Source organism: Suricata suricatta, chromosome 2 (assembly GCF_006229205.1).
Source record: "Suricata suricatta isolate VVHF042 chromosome 2, meerkat_22Aug2017_6uvM2_HiC, whole genome shotgun sequence".
Classification (NCBI taxonomy): domain Eukaryota; kingdom Metazoa; phylum Chordata; class Mammalia; order Carnivora; family Herpestidae; genus Suricata; species Suricata suricatta.
In genome coordinates, this window is record NC_043701.1 from 81794025 (window position 1) to 81821132 (window position 27108).

At 41.7% G+C, this 27108-nt stretch overlaps 1 protein-coding gene across 4 annotated transcripts in view; it reads right to left on the reverse strand.

Moving 5' to 3' along the window:
* Nucleotides 1-27108, reverse strand: part of SLC25A13 (solute carrier family 25 member 13) — a 182519-nt gene that overhangs the window by 26037 nt on the left and 129374 nt on the right. For all 4 annotated transcript variants that reach the window (XM_029929328.1, XM_029929320.1, XM_029929335.1 and 1 more), the window contains one exon: nt 6037-6177. In XM_029929328.1, coding sequence (XP_029785188.1) covers nt 6037-6177 — 141 coding nt within the window. The remainder of the gene's footprint in view (nt 1-6036; nt 6178-27108) is intronic.

The window sequence follows — 27108 nt, forward strand, 5'->3', positions numbered from 1 at the left end:
TTTGGTCATTACTTGCCAGTTTACTTAATTTTAGTGCTCTAATATCCTTGTTTATAACTTGGGAAACCTGGCTTTTGCTTACCAATTATTTGCACAACAAATATTTATCAAATGTCTATTTATGTGCCAGTAGTGAACAAGGTAGGTCCCTGGCATCAAAGTACACTCTAGATGAGCAGACATACACACACACACACACACACACACACACACCCAGCGGGCACTCTGATGGCAAGTGACATGGCTGTCTTCTGAGCAAGCATCTGTTGACCTAAGACGTGAAGGGAAGAATGTTTAGGTGGATGGAAAAGCAAGAGGGGGCGAACTTGGAATATCCAAGTAAAAGAAAGGCAGCCAGTGTAGCTAGCAGAGGATGGGACAAAATGGAGGGTGGAGGCGACAGGGCCACAGGGCAGGAGCACCAGAAAGCTGCTGGATGGTTTTCCATCAGGAGGACACCGTTTCTGCAGGGCACACTTGTTTCTCATTTCCTCTGGTTTCTGCTTAATATCATCTGATCCGAGAGGCTTTCCTGATCACCTATTAAAATGCACCCCTTGCCCTACATCCCAACCTGCCGTAAGCCTTTTCCTCACTCCCATCTGCCTCCTTTTTCTTCAAAGTTCTTAACACCACCTGACGTCAGAGATTTGTTTTTGTTTTACCGAGCAGAGCTGACACACAATGTTACATTAGTTTCAGGTGTACAACATAGTGATTCAACACCTCTAGATGTTAATGCTGTGCTCACGCTAGTGTGGCCACCATCTGTCACCATACAGCATGGTTACATGTGACGAACTGTCTTCCCTACGCTGTACCTTTTATCCCCACGGCTTATTCATGGCATAACTGGAAGCCTGTATCTCCCACGCCTTCACTCATTTTGCCCATCTCCACCCCCCACCCCACCCCACCTCTCACCAAACTTATTTTCTTGATGACTTTTTCTACCTACCAAACGTTGAGCAGGGACTTGGCTCCTCACAACTCCATCTAACCTGCCAGAACAGTCAGCTTTCATTAACAGTGTGTGGAGTGAATGAATTAATCTTATTCACATTTTAAATAGACCAACTCTGGCTGCTGTGGGGACAACAGATGTAGGAGGGTCAAGAGTCAAAACGAATAAATCCATGAGAAGGTTTTCACAGATGCCCAGATGAAAGATAAACGTGGAAGAAGGAAGAGGGTGAGAACTACCATCTTGGTGGGTGTAAAACCACGTAGTGGCCCTTGATGTCAGAAAACCGGCACGGCACACCTGTTCTCAGAGCAATGATGGGACAGCTGTTTTCTTCGGGGTGGGGGGGGGGGGTCAGGACCTCATACAAATAGGTATTTTTAAAAGCCCCTGAGTTGAGTATTTTTTATTATTATGTACTCATAGGTATCAAGCTCAAATTGATTAACTGATGTAATCTGACAACATCTATTAACACTAAAACTATGCACATGCCCCTTGACCTAAAATTTTTCATTGCTGGGAATTTATCATTTGTATATTATTATTACTATTGTATATATTATATATTCACAAAAGTATATCAAAATACACTGTAGCGGATATTCACCTTCTCATTGCTTATAATATCCCCAAACAAGAAATAACACAAATATTCATTAATAGGAAACTGCTTAGAAAAAGTTAAGAGAAAAATTCACATAGCTATTAAGTAAAATGAGGAAAGAGTTTTAAGGTCCATTGTATGCATTTGAAACTCCTGTAACATTGTGTGTCAACTATACAGTTCAATTTTAAAAAGATATATCGTGTACTTAGAAATATTCTATTCAGGGCGCCTGGGTGGCTCAGTGGGTTAACATCCGACTCAAGTCATGATCTCCCAATTTGTGGAATCGAGCCCCATGTCAGGCTCTGTGCTGACAGCGTGGAGCCTGCACTGGATTCTCTCTCCCTATCACTGCCCCTCCCTGGCCTGCTCTGCCTTTACTTTTTCACATGCCTTTTCAATTATCTGACTTTTTTGAAGCATAACCTTCTATTTTAAACACACACAAACAACATCTCCTTGACATGATTAGCAGAATAAATAAGAATGTACTGACGTATCACTACTTGCTTTCTGATTCTATGGAGAGCAGCTCCATTGACTGATTTATACACGGTCTGTGAGTGAATACACACATACAACATGCATGCGTGTGGATGAAAAATATATGTGAAAATTCATAAATGCAGTGGGACAAACGCCCTTGACGAGAACACAGCAGGTACAGCCCCTACTCCTAAGTGACCCCCTTCCAGGCTGGAGTGAAGTTTGTGATCATACAATCTGAAAGCAGCTTTTTTTTTTTTATGCTTTTTATTTATTTTTGAGAGACAGAGAGAGACAGTGCGAGCAGGGGAGGGTCAGAGAGAGAGGGAGATACAGAATCTGAAACAGGTTCCAGGCTCTGAGCCAGCTGTCAGCACAGAGCCTGACGTGGGGCTTGAACCCACGAACCATGAGATCTGACCTGAGCCAAAGCTGGACGCTTAACTGACTGAGCCACCCAGGCGCCCCTGAAAGCAGTTTTCAACAAGGCCTTGATATCCTGGCTGTCACCGCTTCACTGACCATGTTTTTGCCCTCAAAAAGCACCATGAACTGGTCCATTGCTTAAGGAAGCAACTTTTTAGCCTGTATCAGCTGTGTTCCCCTTATTAATGTTAAACTGTTTCCTTCCATTACGACACTACAATCCATTCCCTCCTCAAAGCTCTGTTGGCTCCTATGGGCAAGGTGCCATCCAAAAGATGCATACCACTTTCTTTCCTATGACAGAATTGATTATATTTATGTTCCAGGGACTTGTGCAATAAACAAAATTTATGTATTTACATCCTCATATATTCTTATGAAAAGTAATATATGTTGTAGGTTTAAAAAAAACATTATATTCAAATAGTTCGTTCAGTGGCAGTTAATTATCTTGCCTTTACTTCAATCATCTACCTAGTCTGCACTGTGACTAAATCTCCCTAAATGTTACCAAAAGAAGTGGGGGGGGGGGCGGGTCTTTGTTTGCAGAGTTCACTATATTGGCTTTAAACCATTTCTAACCTCAGGAATGTGAAATGTTTACCACATCCACTTTTTTTTTCAGTTGTAAATGTATTTCTAAAGCAAATATTCTAATTACCATTTACTGGGAAGTCACAGAATAGTTGGCTATTTTGCAAGTCAATTCAGGAGAAAAAGAGAAAGAGTGGTTAAGTCCAATTTAGGTGAGGTTAAACAGCAGGCCTAAACACACAGACAGAGCCGCTCACCCTGGGTCTTACATTGTCATGTAAACAGCAGCAAACAAAAGACTTAAGGGAAAGAGAATGAAGATCACCAGTCCCCAAGAAAACAGGGACAGTACCTCTCTTTTTAAAGACCCACCTGCAGAGACACAGACCAAGTTCTACAGTGTTAGGTCACTCCAGGCCATTTCCATTTTTCTGCCCAACTTAGAAAGACTAGAGACAGAAAAAACCCTGTATGACTAAAAAGCACTATCCTGAAACAAAATCACGTAAATCATGGAAATGCTAAAGTTCCAAAGCTCCAATGTTTTAGCATTCTCTAAAAGGATGGATCCCGAAAGGCTAAATGATGTCAGAGCAGGAAAGGGTGGGGTCAGATGAGCGAAACCGGAGAGGAGAGATTCGCAAGAAACAAAGCCTGTGGCTGGAACCAGGGAACATAAAGGAGGTTGCCGAGGGCGGTAACGCAGGGCTGAAGTGACCAGAGAGGTGAGCTCTGCTGAGTGAAGGGAGCCTAGACACAGTCCTAGCGAATTTGGCCGAGGACACCGATGGCCTGCGGAAAGGATGGGACTGCCGAGTCACTCTCTTGCCAGACATCGAGTTTCCAGAAGCTCAAGGTGTGAGTGACTTCACTTGGTAATTACCAATACTCCAAAAGCAGCGTTTTTTAAGGCGGCAACGAGCCCCATGGAATGCCTCTGAACTGGATTAAACCACCAGGCTAGTAATTAAACTACCTTTATATGGGAGAGGTCTCTTGCTCAAACTTGAGCAATCCTGCTCATTGCAGGAAAGCAATTCTAGCACAAAAGTGGAAACCAGAAACTTCTGAGCCTCGGTTTCAGTCCAGATACCCGTCATCAGCAGCCTCTGTTCTCCAAACTGTAAAATCAAGAGACCGACTTCTGGCAAGGGGTGTTAGCGGGGATTTTGAGTTTGAAATGCTGTGAAGACGAAAAGGACTCTCAGTCTTGTATCATTTGCAGGTAGTTTAACAGTCTCCGTTTCTGTGTCAGCAAACAAGTTTTTACCATTTTATCTTTTGATACGTTTCGCTAGCAGTCATTGCCATAGTACCTAAGTGCTTTTCACCAGACAACCTGCTGAAAAGACTGCTTGGCATCCTGTCAAAATGACGTACGTGCTGCCACATTTGTTACAGACTACAGAGAGCCTAAAAATTCGGAAAAGAAGATGACTCTTCTTCAAATTTATCAGTGCTATGCTCTCTGACAACACTGCTTGTGTCTTCACAGCCGGGGAATAACTTGGCAAGTGAAACAGCTCTAACAGGGTCCTCCCTGCACAATCACATGCTGAGCATTTTGAGCACCACTGACAAAATCTGCATGTTTATTCCTAAACACCACACACGCCTAAATATAAGGCACGTTTTCTCCCCTAAAACTAAACCCAGAAAAGGTGTGTCACATTATATTCAATTCTAACAAAGTCTCGGATCATGGGGTACTTTTCCAATCACTTGACCTTGACAGGTACAGAGTAGCATTTGGGGACAGGTGGATTTGCCTGAAACAACCTCGGTCATCCCTAACACTGGATGTTTATACCAAAATCACCTCCAAAGTTTGAATTAAAAAAAAAAAGGGTGAAAAAGTATATCTGGGGGTAGGATCTCATAAATGCTGAATGTCAAAACAAGGCATTTAACATGGACTCTCAAAAGCAATATAAATTGTTACATTATGGAACCAGGTATGTCCATTCAGGAGGAACTGGAAAGAGGAAAAAAGAAAGAACTGTCCTCATGTTGTGTGCCTGTGGGATACAATTTCCAGGGATGATGCTGCACACAGAGCCCCAAAGTGCTCTCCCCCGCCCAGTGTGGCATAAAAACGCAGACAATGTTCCCCGCGAGACCATGCGAATGACTGGTTGATTCACAAGGTGGCGATCCAAACCCGGATTCGAAATTCTTATGAAGAGTTTGAAAAAAATACTTTTTGATATGTATGGACTGAAAAGAGTAATACCAATCTCATATGATGGGAATTTGTATGTTCATGTGTAAATAAATGAAAACCATTTTAAGTAAATGTCTGACTTCAGGTTTCCTTTATCTCTAAAGCTTTACTTAGTCAACTTGGCCATGAAAAAAATTTTTTAACTTTCTTACTGAAAAATGGTAAACACCTTATGTTTGATAAAGCCTTGTCGCTGGGGATACACGGACCTACTTCTAGTATGTTCCAGTTCAACTTCTTGATAGAAGAGTATGAATAACAAATTTCAAGAATTTTCTGAAAGCCTGGTTTTGCAATTATTCCGTAAAAACTATTTTCTAAATGACAAACAATTAAGATTTCAAAAGAATTATGACAAAGGCATATATAAGGACAGGGTTGGGATACACAGGGATCAGAAAATAAATTCCCAATCTAGTATGGGCTTCTCCTTTAACTGAGCCCAGCGTATCTTCCGAAAAATGGTACCTGTGATTTTTGTTTCTAACCTTCACAGAGGGCAGCACTGAGAATTAGCCTTTTGCAAGAGTAATAAGCTCCAGCCACTGTTGCTGCGAAGAGCTAAACACCGAGCAACACTCCCTCCACGGTTATCTGTGATGAGTATATTTTGAGGATGGCTGTTTGACAGCGGGCGTGAAGGTGCCCATGGGCCCCAGCAGATGCCTTGTCCAGGTACCAAAATGTGAGGAGTCAATATTATACTCATGAGAAGTTTATTTACACAGCTCACCCCATTTGCTAATTTAAAAGATGAACACAGATCAAATAAATGACTAAAAGAAAAGTTACCTTGTAGATCCCAAAGAACCCCAGGTCCCTTACAACAGACAGGGCACTGACTCGGGGACCAGTGGTGATTTCTCCAGCCACTTGCAAACGGATCTTGACGATTTCTAAAGGGTTTGTGAAAATCACCTGGGAGCCTCCTGCCTAAAAAAAGAGAAAAAAGTAAAGATTTAGGACCACAGAAGGGTAAGGGTAAGGAAGGTCAGGAAGAGGGTGTCTTCAAGACACTGTAGTTTTCAATCCTGGTTGCATCAATTACGACAATGACTATGATGGGGCACCTGGGTGGCTCAATCAGTTAAGCATCTGACTTCAGCTCATGTCACGATCTCACGGTTCAGGAGTTCAAGCCCCACATTTGGTTCTGTGTTGACAGCTTAGAGCCTGGACCCTGCTTTGGATTCTTTGGATTCTGTCTCTCTCTCTCTCTCTCTCTCTCTCTCTCTCTCTCTCTCTCTCTGCTCCTTCCCTGCTGGTGCGCTCCATCAAAAATAAACATAAAAAAAAAAAAAAGACAGTGACTAGGAGTCTGAATTAAAAGACAGTTATTGCCAAGGAGGTCTTGGGTACTGAGGTCCTATTTCCCTGATGAAGAGGTTGAAAGAGGGAAAAGAGCAGAGACAAAGGTCTCCTGGCCTCATCAAAGTCCTCCCATGGAAATGAAAAGGATTCCCTGAAGCAGAAACAACTGCCATCACAGGCTCAAAGCCAAGGGAACAAAGGCAGCACTAAAATGAAAATCAAACTGTAACCAAATAAAGAGACACAGATCTGCTTGTCAGAATAGGAGGGGACTGGGAGGACACAGGCTGTCCCATGATGGACTCTACGGTTCTGGCAGTGATGCAAGAATTGCCAGAGAACACGTAAACTTAGATGAAATCTATTTTTTTCTTAAAACATCAGGTCCATCATCAAACACCATTTCATGGTGCTGCATATTCTTATAATTTTACTTATATATTATCTGTTTACAGGTTAGTTTTTTTAATATAGAAGATAAATGTCAAAGTAGTAAAAATATGCATTAAATCAATTGTGACCCAAACTCTGAGCCATGTGTATTATTTCACATGGAGGTGCCCCACCTCCGAGACCATCAGTGGAAATCCTCAGAGCGTACTTGGGGCACCTGGGTGGTTTAGTAGGTTGAGCATCTGGTTCTTGACTTGGGCTCAGGTCTGATGTCATGGTTCATGGGCCTGAGCTCCACACTAGGTTCCGTGCTGGCAGTCCAGAGTCTGCTTGAGGTTCTCTCTCCTTCCCCCTCTCTCTACTCCTGCCCTGCCCGTGTGCTCTGTTTCTCTCTCTCTCATTTCAGTTTATTGAATGAATAAACTTAAAAAAAGAATAAAATGTACTTAAAAAATTAAGTGTATTATAAGGGAAATTTTAAGCTAGTTATTTTGAAGCTAAGCTTATATTTACTTTAAGCAGTTACATTCTTTCTCTGTACTTCAGCTTGTTAATCACTGTCACAAATACATTAAATTTTTATTTTTTCCAAACAAAGATTGACACATGGTATAGTTCAGAATCTTTATCACACAGTGATGCCCCCACACTAGACCACAGACATGGTGCTGATATTTTACAGCCCAGTAGATGTCATCATGCTAACAAGCATACTTTGGGTTAATGACATACAAAATTACTTCTTACTAGATTCTCTGATCCCATTAACCAGTGTATGTGCTCTCATAAAATGGCCAGTAGTAATCAACACTGGATACAAAGATGATCTTAAAATTCACTTGGAAATAAAAATTAGGTATGACAAAAACATCCACCGATGAGAGATGGATTAAGTGAATTTGAGTATGTCATGCAATGAGAGAGTATGCTGTCAATAAGAATATTGTGGAAAATGTTCAATATATATTAGGAAGCAAAACCCCTCATGTTTAAATGCATGTACAGCTTTCCCCCGTTATCCCTTACCATCACGAGGAAATTACACCAATGCAGAGCTTTTGAGGTGGTAGGATTATAAGTGGTTTAGTTTCTTTTCTGCTGTATTTTTTATGTCTTCTACATAGATTATATATTACTTCTACAAAGAAAAATAAATACCTATGCATAACTTATCTGATATACATAGCAATGTTAAGCAAAAAAAGTAAAGAACTATGTTCATCCATTAATTCTCTACAAATCAAATTGTTTTTCCATTTTTGCCAACTTGATATCTTAATCAAGACACACTTGATCTTGAAAACAGACCAAGCCTTCCCCTCTCACCACATTACAACCATTTAGAAGGCAGTATGGTCCAGTGTCTTAACAGCCACACAGACCAGCTCTCCTTGCTCACTTGTTTCACCCATCACCTTTGGCTCTCCTACGTGACTCTCAGAAGGTGGGATGAACAATCTTGGCAGGACAAAACCTAGGTTGGATTCATCAAAAGGCCCAAGAAAGGCCCTTATCTAGTGGGAAGGGGAGCATGAAGAGACACGCCCAGAGGTTGGGGCGTTCTCTCACCCCACAGACATCTGGCTCCCTCTTCTCCGGCTGCAGCGGCTGCAGCTCCTCAGTATTTCGTGGGTTTGCACCTGCATCTTTCCACATGACGCAAAGGGAGTGAAAGCTGGCAGAAGGGAGGGAGGAAACGGACCTGGCTTAGTAACAGCACTGATGGCACAGTGAGGACCATGCCAGTGCTGCCTGACCCAAGGTGTGGAGTTGCAAAAATGAATAAAATTAACATTTAAATACTGTTTTATGGGAGCAGAATGAGAAAGATTTGCTGAGCTGGAATTAATCCAATCTGAGGCTGATTTTAAAAAAGATCACAAGTGGTTTAGAGCTCCTCTATCAGGAGCAGAAGGCAGGAGCCTGCGTACATCGATCTCCTTGAAGAACAGAACAGGAAGGCGACGCGTGGTCACCAACAGCGGCTGGAGAGGCACCTGAGTGCATGCGCAGCCTGAGTCCCAGCCCCCTCTGTCAAACCACCTCCCTCAGTATGAGGCTCGAGGAGATGGAAACGGACCCACGATGTTTGCAACCCAGTAGTGACTCCAAACCGGTTTCTTTTCCTGTCTCCTAAACCCATGGTGCCCCTCCCTGGCTGCATGTCACAGTCACTTGCAAAGCTCTGAAAAAGTAGTGACTTCGAGATCCTCCTTCAGAAAATTAAAAAATTCTGTGACTGCCCTTTACAAAACCTGATTAAGATGTTGAGAATCGTTCTACTTCACTGTATCGCCTCCATGATCCCTTTAAATTCTGAAAGGCTGCTTGACAGGCTTACTTTCAGCTGTGACTTCTAATTCCAGTTCTCCAGTTTCTTTCAGAGGTAACTTTTATGTTTTACATCTGACCTCACAACAAACTTTTCTCATGTATCCAAGCGGTGCCATTATTAAAGGGTATAATCCTTAGGTACAGAATTGCTGCCTTACTCGTTACCTTATATCTGTACTAATACTTGTAAAAGTTAGTTATATACAAAATAAGAACTTAATACTCAATTCCCCGACTCTCAGCCAATCGATAGATACCAATTCTTTTAGCACGGCACAGTGAATTCTAATCACTAAGGACAATGCAAAAGTCAAATCCACTTCAGACAGCTCCAGGGAACAGACACAGTGGGAAGAAAATGTAGTGATACTGAGAACAAATAATGATGTGCTCCTGGCCTCAGGTGGGCTTAGAAAAAAGAGCTTACAGACTCAAAGTGGCACATTGTACAGGCACTGAAGATGAATTGGTCCTTTGGAGTCAAGCTGGAAGGAAATGAGAGACTCCAAGGCACCAAGAGAAGATGCTTATCATCAGATGCACAGTGTCTGGGCATGGCCACGACTTGATCACTGAGCGGCACGCTGGCTGCCGCTCTCCCGGGCTATTGTCCATTCACAGTGCCTTACCCGTGTCCCTCCTCCGTGAGATCAAAGATAGCTGAGTCCACAGACCGCGGACAGGAACACCTATTGTGCAGGTCTTTGTGTCCTTCATCACTTGAGAGACCTGGCTGTGTGAAGATGCTGTTTTGTGTTTGTGTGGAATTTTGTCACAAATCACTTCCCTGTGACTTTCTGGAGTCTGGCGAGCAGGACAAGCAAAGATTTTCTACACCACACTGGAACTGGTTATGTGTGGCATATTATATTTACAGTGGGGACGCAGACATAACTCCAGGTTTCCTTTCTGAAGGTTCCTTATTACTGAAACCTCAGTTCCTGCCCAGCATCTGGATCTAGCCAAAAACCACACGTGCTTCTTACTGCAGACTCACTTCTGCTACCTGATCGTTCATTCATTCATTCACGTCATAAAAACGCACCAAATATTTATAACCCATCGTGCTCAAAGTTTGTCCTAAGAGCTGCAAAAACACGAGCATCCCTGTCTCAAGGGGCCTGAGACAGGAGTGAGGTCATAAATGCCCATTAAGCCCCGTTACCGGCACCAGCGCACTGTTTTGCGTGTGTTACAGATCTTCAGCGTACTCAGAAAGCATTTTCTCCCAGATTTTACATAAGAGAAAATTGAGGCATAAAAGATTAAAGAAATTGTTATGGGCTGAATTGTGTTCCAACAAAACTCATATATTGAAGTCCTAACGCTCAGTACCTCAGACAGCGCCTTCACAAAAGTACTTAAGGTTAGATGAGGTCATACAGGCGGCCCCTACTCCCATGTAGCTCGTGTCCTTACAGTAAGAGGAAACTGAGATACGGACACAAATGAAAAGAGAGTGCGTGAGGACCCAGTGAGAGAGCAGTCATCATCAGGCCAACGAGAGAGGCCTCAGAAGAGACCAACCCTGCAGACATTGCTGACACCATCTTGAACTTCCAGTTTCCAGAAACGTGACAAAATAATTTTATGTTAAGTCACCCAGTCTGTGGAATTTTGTTATGGCAGGGCTAGCAAACTAATACAGCACTTATGCAGGGCTACATAGCCAGCAAGCAAAGGATTTTCTATGGAGTCCAATAAATATATGTGTTATGAATAGGAAACATAGCACATGGGAAAAGGTAATTACAATAAACAAGAAGAGGGAAGGTCCAGACAAAGTGCCATGGCAATTTGAAGGAGGGCAAGATTTCCGTTGGATGGGATAACCTGGGGAGGTGGTAAGGCATGTAAGAAAGTAACACATCAGCTGGTGACTGAGTGCAATTAGGATGTAGCAAATCCAGGCAGAGAATGGCACAAAGGCAGTGACAAAGGCCTGGCACACTTAGGGGGCAAAGAGACCTAGCACCGTATCTGTCCAGTGAAGTTTTAATACAGATGATAATAAGCAGATAAACATTATCATCCATTAGCATTTACTATCTATTGTGTACTAGACATTACCCTAAGAGTTCTGTACGAATTTTCTCTGTTGGTTCTCATAACATACACTATTCCAGTGTTATAAGTGAGCAAATGGAGACTGAAAGGGTGAAGGAGCTTATGTTACTTGCCCGAGATCACTGAGCTAGGAAGGCGGAGCCTATATTCAAAGCAGACCTGCCTGAAGCCAGACAGGCACTTTCACCACTTATCACTACGTATCCTGGTGGCAAGGAAGAACCAGCCAGCTGCTTAAGGGCCATGAGAGAGGAAGGCTGAAGAGCAGGCTACTGGGGCCAAATTCCAGAAGACCTCGATTGGGCGTCCCTGTGCTCGGGCGGTGGGAGGCAAGCAGGTTATCAAGCAGGTCTTGGAGCTGAAGAGTGTCGTGACTACTACCTGTGTCTCAGAAAGATGGACCAGGTGGCAGAGGGAGAGAGTCCAGTAGGGGAGAAAAGCCCTGAGGCAGGGATAACAATTAGGGTTTTAGCGGACTCGATGAGACAGAAGAAAGGCCAGAATTGGAACATTACACTGTAAGAAGGTCTGGGGGTGGATGGCCGAGGAATGGATGCAGTAGAGCGCACTGCGCCCAGCTGCTGAGTATGTGGGAAAAGGACTGTGTACGATCAAAGAATGGACTCATTTTTACATGTGTGTAACAGGAACAAAGGGGCAGAGGATGGATGATATGACACATCCATAAGGCAATGGAATAGTGAGGTGGGAGCTAGGGATGGAGTCAGAGGAGGGTGTCATCCCCCATCTGTGCTGACTGAAGGCAGGAGCTCACGTGGGGTAAAGGGAGATGAAATGCCAAGAGTGGAGACCTAAGTGATAAGAAGTCTCTGCCACACACCCCAGAGCACAGCAACACAATGCAGGCACATAAGTCAAGAATGGGGCTTCTGGGAGGGAGAAAGCCAATGACAAAATGGCCAACAGTATCTGCTGGCACAGGGAGGCAAGGTTCAGCTCACAGGGTGATCTGTGGTGGGAAAGTGGATGCTGGGGAATTAGAGTTTGTATAATCTATGTTTTTAAGGGAAGGGAAAGAGAGAGAATGATGTCATTTATGGAAGCAAGCAAGGCAGAATGCAAATGCATTTAGGGTCATGAAGGAGAGCCACTCTCGGGGAGAGTGAAGAGATAAATCGGAGCTGAGAAGGACTAGGTCACACTTATGAGAAATAGCACAAAAGTTCTGGGCGGGGGAGGGGAGTGGAAGGCAGCAGGGGAAGGCGGGATTTCCCTACTACTTATGCTTTAAAGACAAAGAACAGAATCAAATGGATCAGGATTTGGCACAAGGAGACAATGGAAGTTCTGAAGCATAAACCGAACACAAAACAAGTGACCCCTGAGAATCAACAGCAGTAACATCATATCCTGGCTCTCCAGCAGTTATGGTGAAGTTGTCCAAGGTGCAAAATGAACAGGAGGACAACGAGGTAGCTAATGACGTCTAAAGAGGGGTCTGATGCAATGGCTCATGCATTTCACCCCTCGACTCAAAGAGATGGAAGACACAGCAGGATACAGTATGCTGACGGGCTGTTTAGGCCTGCTTACCTGCACCAGGCCAAAGGGACCCAGAGCCATGGACAGCACCCAGTGGATTCTCTATTAAGACCCCACTGTGTGCACGGGCCTGCAGATAAAGAATGAGTGAGTTGGGTCCTATGTGGATTCTCACCCAGATGATGACTAGGTACTGAACTGCACTAACAGTGAATGCTTGTGTCAATGTGACAGAACACTTTGTAGCATTATTTTTTAAAGGCAATTGTGTGCCAACTCTACAGCAGGTGTGTAAGAGTGAAAAAAACTAACGAAGACCCTCCACCTAACTAACGAAGAGCATGTGTTCTGGCTGTTACTTACAGGATTATGTGAAGATACAATGAAAACATGTACATAAAGCACTCATCCTGGGCCTGGCATGCTCCTCAATCAATGGTACGGCTTACCATTTACAGGGACCAGAACTCTGTTTAGGTGAATTCAGCTTCCCTCAAAGCCAGGGCTAATGAGTGCCAGTTTTTTCGTTTCCTAGAAACCTGTAAATTAAACTTTCTTTTTGAGGAAAACATAATTATACTGAGGATTATAGGAAGTGGCAGTCTTAAGCAAAAACAGTTTGGGGGAAAAAATAACAACAACAAAGAACTCACCTAAGTGATGGGTGATAGAGTGGTGCTCCAGACAACCAGAGAGTTTAATTTAAATTCATTTAACTTTATTAATTAAATTCAAGTTGACACTCAATAAAATGTGGGAACTTCTAATTTTGAAAACTTCCGTTACTGTGAAATGGTTAATCATGTCCTGCTGCAGGAGCTGGGAAAAATGACAATGGCTAGATAGTAGTTACCCAGCACGGAGTTTACCACACTCTGTCTGCGGGGCTCCTTTCCATGGCTCCATGCAGGTGTGGATCGTCCCCAACACCAGCAAACCACTTTGAAAATGAGCACCACCAGTCACAAAAGGAATGGAGACAGAGACTAGGTTCCCCATGGCTGAAAATGAGGCACAGTGCACGTTCTTCCGGGCAGGTACTCCGACTGCTGAAAGGGAAGCCACACAAATGCTCTTCATGTTCAAGATCAACTTCTAATGTTTCAGGCCTTTAAAGCTGTCTCAAATGAATGCTGGATGTCCCATTTCGCTATAATACAAATCCAAGTTCACATCTCCAGGACAGTTTCAGCAGCTGTGATCCCTGTCTAAAATTCATGATCTTCATAAATTCACCTTTGCATCCAGGAGGGCTGAGAGCAACCAAAAAGGGACATAGGACTGTGGGAGCTACAACTATGTCAGCGTGAAGCCCGAGCACCAAGCTTCTCGAATGAATAGGGCTCTATCGACACAAAGCATCGTTATTTCCAAATGCTCTAATTTTTCACATGACACACTCCTTGTGGCTCAAAGTAAAATTACAGGTTTTCCTCCTCTAATACCCCCTCTCTGAAATGGGCTAGATAGTCTGCAAAGAACCTGAAATGTGGCTTCCGTCACAGCTTTGGCTTACTGTATATATAAGCTTGGTTTCTTCTTTTTCACAATTTTGTCACCCGAATTCCTCTTGCCATGTTACATAATGATTAACTTGACTGTTAACACTTCTGATGCTGCATAGTAATTTGATTGTGGGAAGTGATTCATCTACTTTTTTAAAAACAGAAATGTCATGACATCAAACATTTAGAAAGCCAACATACTACAGGACCCTAATGCACTACCCAAGTCTTCCAAGGACTGGGACTTTCACACTAATGTGATCCTAACATAGTTCTGGTCCAATAATTGTGAACAAGTAGGTTTTAAATTTATAAGCCTTAGAAATTGGGACGCCTGGGTGGCTTAGTTGCTTAAGCATCCGACTTCAGTTCAGGTCATGATCTCACGGTGTGAGTTCTAGCCCAGCGTGGGGCTCTGTGCTGACAGCTCAGAGCCTGGACCTGCTTCGCATTCTGTGCTTCCCTCTCTCTGCCCCTCCCCTGCTCGTGGTCTCTCTCTTTCAAAAATAAACATTTAAAAATAACTTTTTTAATGACTTACCAAGGCTGCTTATTATTAAACTTTGGAAAATAGCCATAGCTTAAACTAGTATCTAAAGGTTTGGTTCAGAAGCTCCAGGTCATATTTCCCTGGGATCCATTTTCTTTCACCTATATGGAACTAAAGAAGCTCTTCTCCAAAGCTTCTTTTCTAATCTAGATAGTATCCCTGAACATTCTTTCTCAGGACCTGGGCAACTGAGTCAAAAGAACTCACAAGATGAAAAGGCATGCTTTCTTATGATCTGTCCCCCACCCCTAAACCATTCTAGGGAAAAGTCTTGGGAATATTCAGAAGCTATTAACAGTCTTGCATTAAAAAAAAAATCAATCCTGTCATCAATCTGCTGTCCACAGAAAACATAGTGATATATTTTTTTTTAACATAGTGCAATTCCTCCTATATTTTAAACTAAAAGCATTAAATATAACTGTATTCAATCACCTCTCTTTAATTTGAATTCACATGGTAGATACTTATAGCTACTTAAAAAATTAAGTGGCAAAATGTATATGAAGAATATGTATCTTGATATCTTAATTATGCTCAGTTGAATGTACTTAGATTTAAAGTGCTTTTCACAAATGACATGTGCTAAGAATATCTAATTGCACACTGACATTCTAAAATGTGTGCTTACATGTGTCAAAAATAGATTAATATGGAGTTATGGAATATGGCTTTTTTAAACTAAAACCTAAATATGGTATTTTGATTATTTGGAAACAAATAAAATTGTAACTAGAAAAAAGGTCTACACTAGTAAATGCCTAATGATGCCCATTACATATAAAATGAATACTCAAGTGATGACAGTTTTGATATTTAGATGAATTGGAAAATAAAGGTTTCTTAAGAAATCTAAGATTCCAAGTATTTTCTATTTACTCTCTTCCTAACTCAATGTTACATGAAGACATGAAAATAATATGTATGTAGTATTGTTATCATATACAAAGATCACAGGGAGGTGCCTGGCTGGCTCAGTCTATAGGGCACAGGACTCTTAATCTCAGGGTTGTTTATTCAAGGCCCATGTTGGGCACAGAGATTACTTTAAAAGAAAAAATAAAAAGATAACAGGTACAAAAAACAGTATTCCACAAATAGTAGTGGATGAATTAAATTAAAACACAGTATCCGACAGTAGTCAGGTACTTTGCAACACAGAATACAGCAATTCTACAGTCTTGCAAAGAAGCTGGCAACTGTGAGGGAGTATGAGACCAAGCGACCCTCACTCCCCATCTAGCTCCAAAGGCAAAGTGTTGGACCCAGTGCCCAGTGGCACCACAGGAGAGGTCATCACTCTGTACAGGCAGGTTCAGTCCTCACTGCAAGTTGAGAAAAGAACCTTTAGCCTAACCTTTTGTGTTATGGGCCAAACTGGGTCCCTCCAAAACTCATATGTTGACTATCTAGTCCTGTACCTCAGAATGTGACCGTTTTTGGAAAGAAGGTCTTTAGAGAGGCTAATAAGGTAAAATGAGGTTGGATGGGTGGGCCTAGTTCCAATGACTGGAGTCCCACAGGCAACACACAGATTGAAGGATGGCACGTGAAGACACCACCAGATGGTCATCTGCAAGCAGAGAACGGAGACTTCAGAAGAGAACCAAACCTGTAGACACCTTGATCTTGGACTTGCGGCTTTTTAATATTTAAGCCATTTAAGTCTGTGGCTGTTTGGTCATGGTAGCCCCAGCAAATCAATTTGCGTAGTCAGACTGTCTGACTAAATGCACATCTCTAAACATGAAACAGGGCAGGATTTTCTCCTTTGGGTGTGTAAATTAAGCTCTTAAGTAAAAAAAATCTATAACTAAATCTATAACTAGACTAGTAGGAAACTTTAAAAGAGAATAGATTCTCACCACATAATTGTTTTCGAGAGACACCAAGTTGAAATTTCCCTACTCTAAATTTCTTAACTGCATGGCAATGTGGGAAAAAGGCTATGCTGTTTACATGTTTTACAAACATTAAGTTTCATATTTTCAACTTCATAGCATTTTAATAGGCCTGTGGAAGCCTGGCCAAGAAACCAAAATGGAATCTGTTTGACTGACATTAAAAAGCAATGAAGTTACAGACCTGTCAAATATGTTCACATTTGGGCTCTGGCTGTGATACATGTCTATTTTGACTGCTACTACCAGAATCATTTAATGATTTACAGACCTTCAGTGTCTAAAGCGTATGAAAGCTGTGGCCCAATCTTTCTTCATATTTTCACATCATAACAAACCCCTCCCCTATTTATTAGATAGCCAGAAGGATGGCCCAGGCTTTGAACTGTTTTGAGTCAAACCAGGCTGAGACTTTGCCACAGAAGGGAGAAAACAGGAAAGACATCAGGCTGGCTCAAGGTCTCTCGCCAGTTGGACTCTCCCCTAATGAGATGACATTTCTGAGCCACCACAGGGCAGCCCTTAGCTAGGGAGGTCATCCTGATGGACTCTTAGTGCCAGCAGATAGCTCTTTTATTTCTGCTCCAACTCAAGCAGAAATCTGGAAAAGGGCTTTTCCTAGAAGCAGCCAGGCAGCATTTTTTCATCCAGCCCAGCTGCTTAGTCCCATCCCCCAGAAGACTTTCTGGCCAAACTGTGATGGAGCTGCCTGATGGGCTTCTCAGAAGCCTCCAAATTTAGTTTGCCAAGGCTAACATTTTTTGCTATTGGCTCTTGTATTTGTTTTAGAGTTGTTTCAGGTTTACAAAAAAAATGGAGAGGGAGGTTCACAGAGTTCTTCTATACCCTCGGCTCCCCCGCCACATGCATAGCCTCCCCATTATCAACACCTGTGCCAGAGTGCTACATGTGTTATAACTGATGACTCCACACTGACACATCATAATCATCCAAAGGCCATGGTTTACTTGAGGGCTCATTTTTGGTACATTCTATGTGTTTGGAAAAACATACAATGACAAAGACCCATCACAGTAATATCACACAGAGTATTTTCATGGCCTTAAAAATCCTCTGTGCTCTGCCTATCCATTTCTTCCCCTCTCCTCCACCCACAGCAACAACTGATCTTTTTACTGTCTCCACAGGTTTGGTCTTTTCCAGAATATTCTATTCTGGATTCTATGTTGGAATCATACAGTATGCAACATTTCCAGATTGGCTTCTTTCACTTACTAATATGCACTTAAGGTTCTTCCAAGTCTTTTCATGGCTCAATAACTCATTCCTTTTTTAGACACAATAATCTTCCTTTGTCTGGATGTACCATAGTTTATTTATCCATTCACCTACCGAAGGACATCTTGGTTTCCACCAAGTTTTGGCAGCCATGAATAAAGCTGCTATAAGCATCTTTGTGTAGGTTTTTGTTGAAAATATGTTTTCAACTTCTTTAGGTAAGTACCAAGGAGTGCAACTGCTGGATCTTACAGTAAGTGCAGTCTTGTAAGAAATCTCCAAACTGCGTTCTGAAGTGGCTACACCATTCTGCATTTCTACCAGCAACGAATAAAAATTCCTTTTGCTCCACATCCCCATCAGCATTTGATATTCTCAGTGTTCCAGATTTCAGCCATTCTAATAAGTGGGTAGTGGAATCTCACTGTTAGTCTCTTTTGTTTAAAAGGCACTCTTTTGTATGACTCCTTCATGATTCTGACATGATAATTTCACATGTTAACCATTCAATACAATCTTTTCTACTAAGATAAGTAATAATAAAATAAACTCTATCAAATGCTCCAAGTGTTTTATATTCACCTTGTTCCCAAGGTTCTGTATATAAGGTTCCTAAAGTTGGAATGAAGCCAAATATAATAAACAAAAGTTTTTTTAAAGGTTGGTTCCTTTACTGAGTTATCATGGAAAACATTGCTTATGAAACATCCTGGATATGTATATATATCGGCATGTTACCGCTATTCCCTGAAGTCCATCAATTCCTTCACACTCTGATCCTTGTAGTTACTGCCTCTTCAGTGACTATTTATATCTAAGTTAATAGCAATGCAGTATATAAGTAACTACCCTACGTTTACTGTCCTCATCACCAACACCTTCTAGTCAAGCATTCATTCATTCATTCATGCAATAAATATTTTAAAGCCTCTCCCATATATCAGACACAACACTAGGCACACAGGTGCAACAGTTTGACATTGGTCTTCTCCTCAGCATTTACAGATGTCTCATTGCAGGCAACATTTACCCATGATCCCCAGGATGCAGCCAGCTGGCAGCACAAGGCTATAAAGGAAGAGCTCCTAAGTGCCAAAGCCAGACCATAAAGGACAAACACAACAGGTCAGACATAATACCTGATACAGTGTCTAAGCCTTGGCGTCAACACAGCGGAAGGAGAGGGATAAAGCATATGTACAAATTAAGACAATTTACAAATCAGAGTTGAATTATGGCCAGTTCCTTTTGCTGTGTTTTGTACCTTAGCTTTAATATGGCTATTTTTTCATAATTAAAAGGCACAAAGTATATTGAAATATAGAAAGTGTTTGTGATATGATCTTAACTAAAATATGTGTTTGGTACAATTTTAAGTTTGTAAATATATGGAAATGAATGAACAGTCATGTAAATACAGAAAAGTTTATGAAAGCAAAAATAATTTAGTTCACTTCAATTCTGTTGACAGTCAGTCATCTATTAAAATAGAAATTGCCATTGAGAATGAGGGACAGAGGGAGGGAGGAAGGAAAGAAAACTTACAATATGGGCACACATTTTGGGGGGGGTATGCCAAAAACCTCCCAGAGAATACTCCAAATAATAACAATGATAAAAATCTGCCCACAATGTAACTAACCATTATTAGGTAAGTGAACGATAAAAATGTGAGCAGCAGGGTGCCTGGGTGGCTCAGTCGGTTAAGTGTCCGACTCTTGATTTTGGCTCTCTACACTGACAGTGCGTAGTCTGCTTGAGATTCTCTCTCTGTCCCTCTCTCTCTCTGCGTCCCTTCCCTGCTCATGCTCTCTCTCGCAAAATAAAATAAAAAATAAAAAAATACATTAAGATGAAAGCATTAAAACAATAAGAACCTTATTTCCACAACATCAATATAAGTCATAATAAATCTTGGCTACTTGATGTGTCACAGGCACAACCTCACAGAAACTGAACTTAATGACTGAGACTTACATCATTCTATATTTGTAAGCAGGATATGTGCAAAGAAACCTACACATATAAATACAAATTCTGCCTTAAGAAAATTACACTGTGAGACCATATCTCCACATAAAACCCCGAGAAGAGAACGATCACAGAAGTAGGACTTAAATCCACCTCAGGCAATCTGACTTACCAGATGACTATCAGAGCCATGTGTATACTACATGAGGAACTTTTCTCCTACGTCTGATATGCTTTGGTCTAAAACCTCAAGGGATTTCAAACTCAATCAAAAGGAATATATGCCTCTGGGTATACTTTATGACAAAAGTACGAACACTATTATTCATCCACACAGATTTCAAGCTAAAACCAAAATATACGTACAAAAAGTGTTTGAATGCATTTAAAGTTGGTTGAAACAAATGACTGTGTTAAGCAAAGTTGTTAATATCTGAGTGGGGTCATGACTCAAAGCTGATCTACAGCCTGACACACAGAGCAGATGCTTGCCACTCAAATTCCCCCTCTAATAATTAAATGAAAAACAAAATGAAACAAAATTGAACTACTTGCACTAAATAACTGGGCTGAGGATGAAAAGAAGCTGAAGGTCATTTGTTAGGGAGAGAGGCAGATGGCCAGCAAGAACATGAGAGGAATTCTTGAAGAAGTCCATACCATAAGGAGAAGAAACAGATAAGCAAAATAAAAAGCAGAAAAAGAACAAAAAGGGGGCAGGGATGCCTGGGTGGCTTGGTTGGTTGGGTGTCCAACTCTTGGTTTTGGCTCAAGTCATGATCCCAGGGTCGTGGGATCGAGTCCTGTGTCAGGCTCCATGCTGAGCCTGGAGCTTGCCTGGGACTCTCTCTCTCCCTCCCTCTGCCCCTCACCCCTCTTTCACACTCACACACTCTCTCTCTAAAAATAAAAAAGTTACACGGAACATTGATAATAACAATGTTGGCAAGGATGTGAAGCAACAGGAACTCTCATTTGCTGCCGGTGGGCATGCAACATAGTACAGCCGCTCTGGAGGACAGTTTGGAGGATTCTGACAAAATGAAACATACTCTTCGTTTGTTTATAAAACTAAACATACTCTTAATATAAGATCCAACAACTGTACTGCTTGATATTTACTCAAAGGAGTTGAAAACTTAAATTTTCAACAAAAATCTGCACAAGAATTTTTATAGCAGATTTATTTATACTTGCCCAAACTTGGAAGAAACTAGGATGTTCTTCAGAAGAATGAATATAAAAACTGCTGGTACATCTAGACAAAAGAATATTATTGAGTATAAAAAGAAATGAGCCATCAAATCCTGAAAGACACAGATGAAACTTAAATACAAATCACTAGTAATAGAAGATAATCTAAAAAGACTATATATTACATGATTCCAACTATAGGACATTCTGGAAAAGGGAAAGCTATGGAGACAGTAAAAAGATCAATGGTTGCTAGGGGTGGAAAATAAGGGGAGAGATAAATAGGCAGAGCACAGAGGATTTGGGGGGCAGGAAAAATACTCTGTATGATTATTAACATGATACATTTATTTCACTATGCATCTGTCCAAACTCATTGAATGTATAATACCACGAATGAAACCTAATATAAAGTATGGATTTTAAATGGTAATGATGTGTTAATGTACACTCATTAATTGTAACAAATACACCACTCTGGTGAGGGATGTTGACAGTAGTGAAATTTTTGCATGCGTAGGGGTAGGAGGTATTTGGGAAATCTCTGTATTTTTCTCCCAATTCTGTGAACCTAAAACTGCTTTGAAAAAAACAGTCTTTAAAAACATGCGCAGAGATGCAAAAATCACTATGAGAGAGACCAAGATGGCCAACAGGAGAAAGTACAGAAAGCAGCCAGTTCCCAGAGCTACCTCAATTCTTCAGAGCCTTTAATTTCATGTACATCCTCAAGGTAAACCTTCATTCAGTTATTGCTACTTTCATGAGTTTCTGTTCCCTGCAACCAAGAGCAATCTGGAGCAGGAATGGATTCTAGAATCAGCAACAGATCCTTGGAGAAGACGTGGAATTAACTCTGAAATTGTCATCAAGTAGGGGACAATGAGGATGTTCTTGTCCTATAATACTGCCTCCAGAAATAGTTTAAAGATCCTTTAATGTTACTCTCATTGAAAGGTAGAATCTAATTTCTCTCCTCTTTTTTTAAAATTTTTAAAAATGTTTTATTTATTTTTGAGAGAAAGAAAGAGAGAGACAGTGCGAGCAGGGGAGGGTCAGAGAGAGAGGGAGATACAGAATCTGAATCAGGCTCCAGGCTCCGAGCTGTTAGCACAGAGCCTGATGCGGGGCTCAAACCCATGAACCATGAGATCATGACCTGAGCCAAAGTCAGATGCTTAATTGACTGAGCCACCCAGGTGCCCCTAATTTCTCTCCTCTTGAACCTTGGCCATAAGTGTTTTGTTTGACCAAAAGAGAGCAGAAGTGACATTCAAAGTCAGATGGTCCTCAGAAGTCTTGCAGCTTCTGCCCAGGGCTTCTGAGAAGCACCTGCTTAGAATCACACCACCAAGGTTTAAAAAGCCAAGCTATCCAGAAAAGCCACACTAGAACTCTGGACAACGGACTCGCTGGCACCACTGCCAGCCACAAGTGGAAGTCATCTTGGACATCCATTCCAGTCAAGATGGCTGCAGCCCAGCTGCCATCTGCTTATAACCACATGGAGATCACAAATGAGAAGTGCCCAGTGAACTCAGTCAACCCACAGAAACATGAGAATAAAGTAAGTTTTAGGATGACTTGTTATATAGCAATAGATAACCAGAATGCCTCCCCTTAAGAACACTGATATCATTCCCACTAGGAAGGAGGCAAGGAGTGAGGACAGTAAGGCAGATAGGGAGCAGGTATGTTGGCAGTGTGGAGGGTTATCATTTTACAAGACCAGTGCTCTAACCCATGAGCTATGGAGCCGCCCAAGGGTTATCATTTTAAATCTCCTTAGTATTGGGCAGGAGTTTAAACAATGAGACTGAAGAAAGGACTTTAATCTAGGGAAGCAACTCCAAGTTACAAAAAAATTGGTTAAGTAAATATAGTATTCCAATTATAGCTCTAAAAATCATGTAGATCTACACATCTGTAACAGACATACTCACTGTATGCCACATGACAACATTTATTCGCATTTACAATATATTCTTTTCTTGTGAGCCAAGCGCAGAATTGTACCAGTGGAAAAAAATGCAACAGCATCAATGTAAGAATCATGAGTTGTTCCTATAGCATGAAGTCAAAATGAGGCCTCCCAAAGCAAACATTTATGTTGCTCAGGGATATACTTATAAAAAGTATAAAGACATGCATAGAAATGAAAATCACCAATTTCAGGATAGGGCTCTCTTGGGAGGTGGGAGGGAGAACCTACTGAGCCAGATATGCGACGGCCTGCAGTTGTATGTGTTAAATTTGACCTCTTACGTTAAGTGGTAGGCACATCGGTGTCTTGTATTTTTTTGTTTTTTAAATAGTGAGGATTAACTGCAACTGAATGTCATGTAAAAAAGATGAATGATAAAAATCTGCCTCCAAACTGGGCTCTGATATACTGCTATACAAACAGGCATAAAAGTATCAGGCATATGGGAATCGCCATAATAATGGGGATACAGTCAACAACGTCAGGGTCAAAGCTGTAGGGGACGGCAACTGAGATGGTTGTTCATGCCATGTTTCCATCAGTGGTGATACTCTCACCAGTCCCCTCCCAAACCAGTGATGTGAGCACATCAATTATTTTTGTCACTTAAAATGAATATAAACTTCCACAAGCATGAGATATATCACACACACACACATGCACACACACACATACAAGTGAGCATCAGTGTGTTTATGTGTATGGATCTCAATGGGAAAAGAATACTGTGGACGCACTGTCATAGGACTATTGTTCAAAAAGCATATTTACTTGTCTCCCTAAAAATTATTACAGAATGCTATTATTTTCTATTGGTATGCAAATAATTTTTACTGACTATAAGCTTTAAAAGAGAGAGGTTCATCCTTTGACATGTTTTTCCTGGTGAATATTATTTCATTTCTTTTTATTACAATGTAGATTTATTTTCCTGCCAGAGAAGTGAATCGTCATATTTATATTCTCCTTGAAACCAGTCATGGCACTGCTTGTATTTCCTTATCTGAGGACTTGTTAAGATCAAAGGATTAAAACTGAAGATCCCAGACCTCTCAGGATTTCACTGGATACAGAGAAGACAGTCAATACACAATCACTATGTTAAGGACGGATGCTTACAGACCAGATGGCATTACCTGTGTTATTTATAAGCAGCAGTAACACAGTAATAACAACAATGTGGTGAGAGATAAAACCAGTTTTTAAAGTCGCTGGGAACCTACTTGGAAATGGGTAGTGACAGGTCCCTTGCTCTCTGTCACGTTTACTATGAACCTCACCATCACTGACAGTGACCCCCAATCATGTCCCACTACAGGGGCTCAGCCCTTGACTTGAGAAGGGGAAAGACGGAAAGAAACAGAAGGTATATCTATTTGTGCAGAGGTGATTGAGGGTCTGGGTCTCTGTCCAAACTCCTACAACTACCAGCCTAACTCAGCACGTAGAAAACCAAGGTATGGGGAAAACACAAACCACAAAGAACTTTTTGGACTCAGAGTTTGCAAACCCCAGGCTTGGCATTTAGTTTAGTCTTGAACTGTGCTGAATATATCACTACTATTACGTGAATGCTCAGAATACAAAAATGCTCAGAAAACTGAAATCACATTTTTAACAGTGCTCTAAACCAAAGCTAATCTCAGTGCAAAAGATGACTTTAAAAATTGAGTCAGATTTACCCTTTTATCCACATCAATGAAACCAATGATTTTTTAATCTCTCCAAATTTACTATCATCGTGGTTGTTTTCTGAAAGAGTATAATAAAACGGACTATTAGTTTTGCTAAATGCTATAAAGGTACGAGACAAAGACCTCCCAGCATATTTCCCCTGTTTTTGCAGAAAACAGATAATAAAACAGAAAAGGCTTTCTTCAAAGAAATGAGCAGCTTCGGTTACAAGTGAAAAGTCGGCCATGTGTACTAATTCTCAGTAATAATGAAGTCAGTGCCTGGCATGCTCGGGGACTTAGAAGTCAGTGCCTGGCATGCTCGGGTGAACTAAGTGGGAGAAACCGGCCACGTGACACAAGTTTCCAAAGCCCTTTGTTTTCCCAAGTGGGGAGATGAGGCTGTGGACCCAGGACTTTCTAAGGTGTATGTCTGGCTCCGAGGAGGGGAAGACGCTGCCTCTGTTCCTGGCAAGGGAAGGTGCGGCTGCTTTAAAACCACACTGAAGATGGGACCATGCGTCTCACTGCTCAGAGATCTGAAGGGTCTGGATTGTTTGCTGCCCACGGGATTGCGCACTTGAAAAATAAACTCTTACGTCTTAAGCAGCATTGGTGGCAGGGACAACACAGGAGACTTGAAACCCAGAGGACCCTGCTGGCTACCAGCCTTTGAGATGAAGGACGCAAAACCCCTTTCACAGAGAGTTTAAGTAGCTGCAAAGCCCAAGCGGCTCCAGTTTTAAGCCCGTGTTTAGATCAGGTTTGAAGAAGGACTGCACCTCTTTACAATGACGAGGCACCCACTTCGCATGCCAATCTGCGCTTTGTGTTTGAAATGGGCGACCACAGACGGGAGAACAAGACCACCTACGGCAGACAGTACGTGCCACAACCCATCTCCCTGGCACCCAGGCCCGGGAGCAGGCAAACTGTCTTCATGAAAAAGAAAATAAACCTCCAGATTATTGCCAAAATCTTGAGCAGTTTCACATAATTAATTTCACATTTTAAATTCTTACAGAGATCTACAATCATGTCTTTTCAAGCAGGTATAAAACGTGGCGTTTTCAGAAAAGCAAACCCATGGGACTTACAGAAACACCCTGCTAGCTCAGGCCCCGCGTGCCAGCCTGGAGGCCAGGCCAGACTACGGCCACGCCACTTTTCGATGAGAAGTCTAGTTACTCAAGTGGACACTGTGGTTGTTTCAAATGAGGAGTGCTTCCCAGGAAGAGCAGCTGTTACACCTTCTAATAATATCCTTTCTAATTATTATTGTGGGCTCTTTTTATTTAGGACATTAAAGCCTCCCTTTTTCCATCCCGAATGCTCCTAAAGTTACAGGACTAGGGGGTCCTACTTGGCCGTCTATGACAGGTCAGTGATCAAACAGAAAGAGAGGCAGGCACTGGCCAAATTCCGCCCATCTCTTCAAAACTACCAGGGCTAGGCCTTCTCAGTTCCTGCTGCATTCAAGGAACTCCCATTCAATGTGAGGACAATAAGCCCTTTCCAAACAAAGGTTCAATATTCTCAGGTGTTTGCCCAACATCTAAATGCCATGATTTTCAAAAAAAATTTTGTGAGTACCATTCCCTGCACAGAACAAGCTAATTAAAAAAAGTAAGTGACCTCATCTTTCTCATAAGAAACATAGGACTAGATGGAAAATATACCAATATTGTATTGCCCTAGTGATCAAAGTCCATTTATTTAACCAAACTTATCTTTAAATAGTGCCAGTCTTTGTAGAAGAGTTTAATTTACTTAAAGTATTTGCATTCACATGAACAAACCTGGACATGAGATAAAACAAGACAGCAGTTTCATAGAGCTTAAGAACAAGATGCAGGCTCTTCATCCACATAAAGAAATGCTCATTCCAAGCAGTTTTGACAATGCAGAGCACAGTCAGCCAGGTTTTTCCCCAGTGTCCTTCTTTCAGAAGCACAGGAAGCCTGAGGAGTTGCTGGTATTGTAAGGTAAGCAAAGCACAGAGCTATGGCTGCTGACTCCAAATGACAGCTTTAAGTGTCGGACCCAGCAGAGGGTGCCATGAGGAAAGAACGTGCTACAAATTAACTGCAGAAAAACGTTAGCAAAGATTCTTTCAAAGGCCAAACACTTCTGCCACAAATGACTTCTTCTGCAGAACCAACCAAAAGCAATGATGGATTTAACAGGCATGACTTAACAGGCAATAAGATCAGGAGCGTTTACCCTTCCATCTCAGGAA